General features: G+C 52.8%; 1 protein-coding gene across 1 annotated transcript in view; it reads left to right on the forward strand.

Annotated features, from left to right (window-relative positions):
* Positions 1-9,876, forward strand: part of MAP4K1 (mitogen-activated protein kinase kinase kinase kinase 1) — a 59,229-nt gene that overhangs the window by 23,806 nt on the left and 25,547 nt on the right. The window contains exons 9-13 of the mRNA XM_015414063.1: positions 153-284; positions 3,018-3,080; positions 5,369-5,450; positions 6,217-6,336; positions 7,682-7,763. Coding sequence (XP_015269549.1) covers positions 153-284; positions 3,018-3,080; positions 5,369-5,450; positions 6,217-6,336; positions 7,682-7,763 — 479 coding nt within the window. The remainder of the gene's footprint in view (positions 1-152; positions 285-3,017; positions 3,081-5,368; positions 5,451-6,216; positions 6,337-7,681; positions 7,764-9,876) is intronic.

Raw genomic sequence — 9,876 nt, forward strand, 5'->3', positions numbered from 1 at the left:
ACTCCCGCCCCACCGGGGGAAAAATTCCCCCAAAAGCCACAAAATCCTGGCTACGGGCCTGCTGTAGTGGGACATGGGAGAGGAGGTGGTCTCTAAGATGTGTGCATTTAGGCATGGGACCTATGTCCCATGTTCCTCCGTCTCTGTTCCAGGATGGCCCCGGAGGTGGCAGCAGTGGAGATGAAGGGAGGGTACAACGTGCTGTGCGACATCTGGTCAGTGGGGATCACAGCCATCGAGCTGGCCGAGCTGCAGCCCCCCATGTTTGACATGCACCCGATGCGGTGAGTTATTTTGGAAACCGCCTGTAATGATTCTATTTTTGGTGTGTGTGTTTCTTTAAATGTTTAGTTTGACTGCAGGAATATGAGAAGAGTGATAGAGGGAGATAAGTGTGATGTGATTGGCTGATGACTGAGAGTGTCTATGAGAGTGATTCTGTGTGTGACGTTTGAAGAGAGAGTCTCTGTGAGACTGTGTGACTGTGTGACTGTGAGTCTCTGTGAGACTGTGAGTCTCTGTGAGACTGTGAGTCTCTGTGAGACTGTGAGTCTCTGTGAGACTGTGAGTCTCTGTGAGACTGTGAGTCTCTGTGAGACTGTGAGTCTCTGTGAGACTGTGAGTCTCTGTGAGACTGTGAGTCTCTGTGAGACTGTGAGTCTCTGTGAGACTGTGAGTCTCTGTGAGACTGTGAGTCTCTGTGAGACTGTGAGTCTCTGTGAGACTGTGTGCCAGTTGTATGTACAAGTTCCTTTCATCAGCAATAGTTCAAAATAACCAGAAACCTATTTTGTTCTTTTTTAAATAAATCATTTTTTTTGTTTAAACTTGTCCCAGAAATCAGAATAGACCTTCCTCAGGGCCACATAGTCCTCTAAAGTGCCCAGACCCTGGGTCATTCTACCAAAAGAGAGAGATTTGGAATTTTTAATTCCTGGTGGCAGCAGAAATATATTAGGTTTAGGTACACAGAGAGTGTTTTAAAGGTAAAAGTGTCTCCCCTCTGCTCCTGTCTCTTCCTTTCCCTGGGTTGCGAGGAATGGAGACAGCTTCAAGAGGGGATTGGATAAACCTATGGAGAAGAGGTCCATCAGTGGCTATTAGCCAGAAGATATAGATGGAATATTCTGTCTGGGGCAGTGATGCTCTGTATTCTTCGTGCTGGGGGGGGGGCAACAGTGGGAGGTGGTAATGATTCCATGTTTGGGTGTGTGTGTGTGTTCCTTTAAATGTTTAGTTTGAATGCAGTAATATGAGAAGAGTGATAGAGGGTGACAAGTGTGATTTGATTGGCTGCTGACTGAGAGTGTGGGAGGAGGGGTGTCTGAGAGGGATGCTCTGTATTCCTGGTGCTTGGGGGTGGGGGGCAGCAGTGGGAGGGCTTCTAGTGTCATGGCCCCGCTGGTGGACCTCCTGATGGCCCCTGGTATTTTTGGCCACTGTGTGACACAGAGTGCTGGACTAGATGGGCCACTGGCCTGATCCAACATCGGCTTCTCTTATGTTCTTATATGGAGCAGAAGTCCATCAGTGGCCATTCGCCACAAGGTATACCTAGGAACTCTCAGTCTGGGGCAAGTGATGCTCTGTATTCTTGGTGCTTGGGGGGGGGGCAACACTGGGAGGGCTTTTGGAGTTCTGGTCCCGCTGGTGGACCTCCTGAGGGCACCTGGGTTTTGGCCACTGTGTGACAAAGAGTGTTGGACTGGATGGGCCATTGGCCTGATCCAACATGGCTTCTCTTATGTTCTTATGTCTGGGGCTGGGATGCTCTGTATTCCTGGTGCTTGGGGGTGGGGGGCAGCAGTGGGAGGGCTTCTAGTGTCATGGCCCCGCTGGTGGACCTCCTGATGGCCCCTGGTATTTTTGGCCACTGTGTGACACAGAGTGTTGGACTAGATGGGCCATTGGCCTGATCCAACATGGCTTCTCTTGTGTTCTTAACGTGCCAAGGAGGGGGATACTCCAGCTAGGGGAGGGAGGACGGAAAAGCATGGAATGCAGCCCTAGATGCGGAATTCAACTTCCTCATAAGCTCAGCTTTCGTTCAATTTTTAAAAAGCACATTTCTAGTCCCCGTGGCGGCAAAGATAATAATACCCAGCACGTACTGAATTCTGCTGTGGTCCTTCAAACAGCCTTGTTCAGTAGGTTAGCATTATCATCCCTGTACAACAGATGGGGGAGTGGACTGAAACTAATTGTTTATGGCCAGCTAGTGCGTTCATAGCAGAGGAGAGATGCGAACCAGGCACTTCCCAATCTGTAGCCCTACATGGCTTGGGTCTGGGGTTTCTGAAAGAACATCTTCTCCCGTATGTTCCTGGCCAGGAATTAAGATTGTCCCGTCAGTCAAAGAGGCTCATTTTGTGGGGCACATGAGAAGAGGGCCTTTTCAGCGGCAGCCCCACGACTGTGGAACAACCTCCCCAGGGAGGGTCACCTGGGCCCCTCACTTTCGATCTTTAGGAGGTAGTTGAAGATGGTTTGTTTAATTCATTAGTAAAGGTAAAGGTTTCCCCCTTGCTCGAAAGCCAGTCGAATCCGACTCTAGGGTTGCGGTGCTCATCTCCGTTTCCAAGCCGAAGAGCCAGCGCTGTCCGAAGATGTTTCCGTGGTCATGTGGCCGGCATGACTAGATGCCGAGGTGCACGGAACACTGTTACCTTCCCACTGAAGCGGTGCCTATTTATCTACTTGCAGTTTCTTGCTTTCAAACGGCTAGGTTGGCAGGAGCTGGGGTCAGAGACGGGAGCTCACTCCGTCACGCGGCACTCGGGTCTCGAACTGCCGAACTACAGACCTTCCGGTCTGCAGCTCAGCGCCTTAACCACTTGAGCCACCGCAGCTCCTTAATTCATTAGCAGGTCCTAAATTGTGGTTTTAAATCTTGGCTGGTTTTAAAACCCGGGCTAAATGATTGCAGAATTCTGCATTGTCTGGTCCAGAATTAATCACTTGCGATCACGAAGTTCTGCGGGCACGGTCCGATTTCCTCCCACCCTGTCCTTTTGCAGAGTCCTGGTTCTCATGACGAAGAGCGGCTACCAGCCCCCGAAGCTCAAGGAGAAAGCCCGGTGGTAAGTCTTGTTGGTCGAGTGACCGGCCTACCCTATCCACCCATCCTTAGACACCAGGCCCATAGGTGGGGTTTTGTGGCTTGTGGGGCAAATCTTCTTCTGGTGGGGCTGACGTTCTTGGTGCAGAAAGGAAAGCCATTCAGCCAATAGGAAGCTGTTACCAGGATAGAACTCCAAAGTGCAAGCTTTCGACAGCTTTAGATGACAGTTCCCAGCTGCTGCAAGTTAATCACGTCTGCCTGCCTAAGCAACAATTCTGAGAACAAGCCAGCAGGTGTGTGTATGTGTGTGTGTGACTTCTATAGTCAAGAAAGCCAACTCTTAGGCAGAAAAACTCTCTTAAAGGAGACCAGTTTCTTGACACAGTGTTAGAAGGGATCCTAGAGGTCACTTACTCCAACCCCCTTGCTCAGTGTGGGACTTAGTCAATGACAGCACCCCACCCTGCTTAAAGGAGCGCACACCTTTAAAAATGTTTTAAAGGGACTGGGAAAAGCATTTACAGGAGAAATTCTTGTGGGGCTGGGCCTTTAGGAAAGGGGGCAGAGCCCCCCAGCGCCCCACCATAGCTACAGGCCTGTTAGACACCCTCCATCCACCCATGCATTGGGGAGACAGCTCTTCTGGCAGCTACTTGTGTTCCAAGGCAGCGCTTGGGAAGTTCATTTGTATCCACACAAGCGATGGATGTTGTATTATCATTTTTGCTGGATTTCTCTGTGTGGGCATGACAGTCCAGTTGCAAGTGCTTGCTCGTTCAGAACGACAGTGCGATATCGGTGTGTGGGTACAGCCTTAGATGCCTTTTTAACCCAGGAGAGGAGGGCTCCTAGTCCCACCCTCTGGGTAGGGCTTTTCCACATGCTCATTTCCCTTGCTTGCAAGTTCCAGTTTCTTAGAGGGGGGGTGTCTGTTCTGCACATCTTTTGCTCCCTCTAGTGGTCAGTTCGATATTACATTGGTATATGTCAGGGTTTTAGGCAGGACATAAACCAATGTAATATTGAAAGGACCACTAGAGGGAGCAAAATACACATGGAACACAGCCCCCCCTCCAAGAAACAGGAACTTGCAAGGGAGGAAAATGGGACTGTGGAAAAGCCCATAGTCTCTGGTCACTTATACCTCCGGCTCCAGCCTCATTTCTTTCCCACCTATAAAATTGGAGTCCTGTTGACCTACCTTGCAGGGTTATGGGAGGGGTGAGCAAGCCGCAGACCGGACGTGCTTTTACAAATGCTGACTGATTAGTGCCATTAGTTGGCAGAAATGATCAGTACTGAAAAGCCCAGCTAAACCCGGCTTTCTGGGACTAGTTTGGAAGGGTTGCCAGCTCTGGGTTAGGAAGTTCCTGGAAATTTTGGGGACGGAGTCTGGGTAAAGTAGGGGTTCAGGGAGCGGAGGGTGGGGCTTAATGCCCCCAGGCCTCCAAAGCGGCCATTTTCTCCAGAGGAACTGATCTCTGTTGTCTGGAGATGCGTTGTAAGCCTGGGAGATCTACAGGCCTGACCTGGAGATTGGAAACCCTATAGTTTGGGCCAGGGGTCATTTTGTAGAAAAAGAGGTGCAGGAGCTCATTAGCATAACTCATTAGCATAACCTTTTTGCATATGCAACACACCCTGACCTTACCGGAAGTGTGTCAGAAGGCAACACCCACCGCTCAGGCTCCACTGGACTGTTTTGGATTGCTGGCTATGGGGGGGGGGGGACATGCAGATCTGTCCTCACAGTGGAGGGAGAGCTTGTACCTGAATAAAACTCAAAAGGCCACGGGTACTGTTGTGTATTGCTGGGCTTGGGGGGGGGGGGGGACGTGTAGATCTGCCCTCACAGAGGAGGGAGAGCTTGTACCTGAATAAACCTTGGCCTTAAAGGTGCCACTGGACTCCTTTGGATTGCTATCTGGGGGGAGGGCTGTGCAACTTACCTGGCTGCTTCTTGCTCCTTGTGGCCCAGGGCTGCTGGGAGCAGGGGGTGGGGCTTGTTGCATGTGCTCGCCCCCTGGGCTCGTTACTGCCAGAGCTCTGCTCCTGTGCACTCCTGCAGGAAATCCCTGGTTTGGGCCTTTCCAGCCATTTCTGTCACTTACCACTTGTTGACCTGGTAGCTGCAATGACACTTGCTGGCCATCTCTGCTGGGGGCGCCAGAGAACAATCCAGCAGCAGCCTCCTCTGACCAACTGCTGCGAGGTCACAATGAGTAGACTGCCAAGTCCTACTAACTGACGCCTTGGATCGAGACCCCTGAACGTCCCCTTCCCCCTCGGGTGCTGCCCTTTTTGCAGGACGCCCGCCTTCCACAACTTTGTCAAGATGACGCTAACCAAGAACCCGAAGAAGCGCCCGGGCGCCTCCAAGATGTTGACTGTGAGTACCGCCACCCATGCTCCCTCTTAGCTGTGGAGTCTTGTGAGCACAAATTCTACTTTTGTGAGCGACTGGCATTCAAGTTGTGAGCGGGCAATTTGGCTCCTGCATCAGTCAGTTTGCTCTGGAGCCGTCCCTTCCCGAGCAAAGGCAAAAATGTGTGAGCCGGAGGCTAAAAACCTGTCAGCTAGCTCACACTAACTCAGCTTAGAGGAAATAATGACCACTACCCCCCACCCCCACAACAAAGCCGTTCCCCCCTACTCAGGGTCTGCTCCCGGGCAGTTTTAGCACTGGAATCCCCTTCTCCCTGCGCAGCACCACTTTCAAGGTAGCGTAACAGCCTGGCTGGTTCTTTCGCACTTTGGTTTGGGCAGGTAGTTCTTAAACTATGTTGTACCAAGAAAAACAAAGGATGTTGGGGAGGAGCCGTGGCTCAGTGGCAGAGCCTCTGCTTGGCATGCAGAAGGTCCCAGGTTCAATCCCCGGCATCTCCAGTTAAAAGGACCAGGCAGGAGGTGATGGGAAAGACCTCCGCCTGAGACCCTGGAGAGCCGCTGCCAGTCCGGGTGGACAAAACCAACTTTGATGGCCAAGGGCCTGATTTAGTATTAGGTAGCTTCGTAAGTCACACCTGGTTATGGCTTTGGAATTAAAACCAGGGCATTTCATCCAGTGATGACATACACAGGGGTGAGCAGGGGGAACTACGCACAATGCGACGAGGGAGAAGGTGACTTTGCCCGTCTCAATTCCCATTCCCCAGCACCAGTTCGTGGCCCAGCCTGGCCTGAGGCGCAGCCTGACCCTTGACCTTCTGGAGAAACTGCGCCATCCCGAGCATCTGTCTGGCTGCAGAGGCGAGGTGGACGAGGAGGAGCAAGAGGTGAGAGCAGATGGGAAGGAGGAGCCAGTCTGGTGTAGTGGTCAGGAGTGCGGACTCTAATCTGGGAGAACCGGGTTTGAGGCCCCACTCCTCCACATGCAGCTGCTGGTGTGGCCTTGGGTCAGTCACAAGTCCTCTCAGAGCTGTTCTCTCAGGCGCAGTCCTCGAAAGAGCTCTCTCAGCCCCACCTACCTCATTGGGTGTCTGTTGTGGGGAGGGGAAGGGAAACGAGAGTGTAACCCCCTCTGAGATTACTTTGGATAGTGAAAGGCGGGGTATAAACCCAATCTCTTCTTCTTCTTTCTTCTTCTTCTTTCTTCTTCTTGTGTAGCGTGTTTGGTGCAGTGGTTAAGTGCGTGGACTCTAATCTGGGAGAACCGGGTTTGGTTCCCCACTCCTCCACTTGCACCTGCTGGTGTGACCTTGGGTCAGTCACAAGTCCTCTCAGAGCTGTTCTCTCAGGAGCAGTCCTCGAAAGAGCTCTCTCAGCCCCACCTGCCTCACAGGGTGTCTGTTGTGGGGAGGGGAAGGGAAAGGAGATTGTGAGCCGCTCTGAGACTCCTTCGGGTATTGAAGGGCGGGGTCTAAATCCAATCTCTTCTTCTTCTTCCTCCATCTTTCCCTCCCCTTGAACCCCCATCACTGCCCTTCTAACGTCCCACTACTGCCCAGGATGGGTTCGCCAGGTCCCTCCTGGCAGCTTGCGAGGGATTGTGGGGGGGGACTTCCTGGGAGCAGGAGGGAGGCCCAGCCGACGTGCAGCTAGGTGCCTGCGTCAGTGCCCACGTGACCCGGAAGTGATGTCATCACTTCCTGGTCACGTGGTCAGTGACATAGCTATGTCACTGCATGTCTGCTGGATCTTCCTCTTTTTCAGGGTATGTTTCCCCCCACAGTCCAGCTGACCGGTGGTGGGGCAGTGGGGCCTGGTACCCCCACCTTCACCAGGGGGTCTGGCAACCCTAGCCCAGGATGGGCGGGGGGCCTGTCCTTCACTGTGGTTGCTGCAATGGCACATTTGCCTCTGGGAGTGTGCAGAGAGCTCTTCAGCTCCAAACGTCGGCTCTCCCAGTCATTAAGCAGAGGGAGAGTTTTGAGTGCCCCTTATCCCCAAATTGCACAGATGGATCTGTGGGGAGGGGGATGCGGAGAATTTCCGGCTGTCGGGCAAACGGCTTTCAGCCCCATCTCCGTGATCCCGTACCCTATCCTTTGCGGGCAAAGGACCACCTCACGGTGTGGCTCTTTACGAGTTAGCAGGGCCAGTGGTGGGCAGTTTCCTGCTTCAGGGCTCCTCAAACCCCCAGTCCCCAGCTGACCAGTGTTTTTTTTTTTTTAACCGCAGCCACCTCCCCCTCCGGTGCCCCGAAGAATCCGTTCCAGCCACCGGCCGGGCGTCACTTCGCCTAGGTGCTCCGATCCCCACGGTACGTCTGCCCCCGTTGCGCTCCCGGCTGAATCGCTGTCGGTCTGCCCCAAGGCCCAGGCCTGGCGCTTGGATTCCTGCCCAAAGTTTTAAAAAGACGCCCTCCCCTTCTCATCTCCCCGTCCTTCCCGACAGACCCTAGGCCAGGGTTCCCCAAGGTGGTGCTCATGGGCGCCCGGGTGCCCGCCAAGCTTTCCAGAAAGTGGGTGGGGCCGTTGTAAGGCAAGGGTCGTCATGGGCTGCCCTCGTTCAGAGGAAAGGGTTTTCCGCTGGAGGGTCGAGAGGGCAGGTAAGCATCTGGTCTTTCCTTAGTCAGTGCGTGGGTCCCCTTCCCCTTCAGGCTTTCCTTCTTCCTGGAAGGCACGAGGAGGGAAGTATTTGGTCTGACTCTGTCTCTTGTAGAAGCCATTTTGGATTAGGCTCTGCCTCCAATGGCAGCCATTTTGGGATGGCACTTGCTGCCCCCTCTCAGAATTCCAAATGCACCTGCAGGGTGAGTTTGCTCTGGAGCCATCCATCCTGAGCTCGGACAAAAACGTGTGAGCAATCGCTTAGGGCGCCAGGTTTTGAGGGGTGCCGAAAGGGACGAGAGGAGCCCCCTCCCCTAGTTTGAAAGCCTTAACTTGTTGTAAGTTCCAGGCGCGATGTCCCTGCCTGAGCCTCCAGACACTGTGGCAAGAGAGACTAGATAGCTAGATAGGAACACTGACTTTTCTTCCCTGTGTTTTCTGCCATTGTCCCCTTTGAACTGTAGATTGTGTTCCCAGGGACAATTCCCTTCCTTCCGTTCACTCTCTCAGTTGATGACGAACTCTCTCCCTGCACGCACCAAGTTGATGACGAATTCTCTCCCTGCACACACCAAGAGGGACAGCATGTAGGGTTCCCAAGTACCTACCGTGATCCGGCGGGGGAAACGTGCTCCCTGGCCGGACCATTCCTCCCTGTAACGCACTATGTCGTCGCCAGGAAGTGATGCTGGGTGACGCTCTGGCAATGGGACTGAAAACTTGATGGTACAATCGAGTTTCCAGCCCCATTGCCCGAGTGTCACTTCCTGGCAACGGCATGGTGCGGCGCGTCTGTTGTCCTCGAAGGAATGATCCTGCGAGGACGTCTGTGTCCCCCGCCGAATCACGGTAAGTACTTGGGAAGCCTGACGGCATGGCCCTCTCCCCATCGGCTTCCATCCTTAACTAGTAAGTTAGTACTCTATCCTGTCCCTACCCTTTCCTATCCAAAAGTGTACTCCTCAGATAAAGAGAGAAGTATTTCTCTTCCAAACTTGCAACGTGGCTCTGTGTAGCTCGGTAAGCTGAGTAACCTACTAAAGTAACACTGCTGCGTTTGTAGCTTTATTTAAAGCACTCTGCTAACTCGTGGGAACTGGACTAACCCCACCAGCTAACCCCAATATCACTGGCTTTTAGAATCTCTGCTGTTCTGTAGCTGCCGTGATGGAACACAGAGGGCCTTTGAAGAGTTTATTTTTATATTCAGGTGGGTCGCCGTGTTGGTCTGACGCAAAAGAACAAAGTTTGAATCCGGTGGCACCTTTAAGACCAACAAAGTTTAATTCTGGGTGTAAGCGTTCATCAGTCATAAAGGTGCCACCGGACGCAAACCTTGTTTTATTTCTATATTCATGTTGAGTGGCTAGTAAGTAAAGCATTCATTCTAGACTCCTCAGCCGTCTTTCTATTGAATTTGGGCACGCCAAAGTCATAGTTTGGCTAAAGGTAAAGGTTTCCCTGGCTCGAAAGCCGGTCGAATCCGACTCTAGGGGGCAGTGCTCATCTCCATTTCCAAGGCAAAGAGCCAGCGCTATCCAAAGACTTCTCCGTGGTCATGTGGCCGGCATGACTAAAACGCCGAGGCGCACGGAACGCTGTCACCTTCCCACCGAAGCGGTACTTATTTATCTACTTGCCATTTCTTGCTTCCGAACTGCTAGGCTGGCAGGAGCTGGGGCCAGAGATAGGAGCTCACTCCGTCACACAGCACTAAGGTCTCAAACTGCCAGAGCCAGTTTGGTGTAGTGGTTAAGTGCGCGGACTCTAATCTGGGAGAACCGGGTTTGATTCCCCACTCCTCCACTTGCACCTGCTGATGTG

The sequence above is a fragment of the Gekko japonicus genome, unplaced genomic scaffold (assembly GCF_001447785.1).
Source record: "Gekko japonicus isolate JY-2015 unplaced genomic scaffold, Gekko_japonicus_V1.1 scaffold3255, whole genome shotgun sequence".
NCBI lineage: Eukaryota > Metazoa > Chordata > Lepidosauria > Squamata > Gekkonidae > Gekko > Gekko japonicus.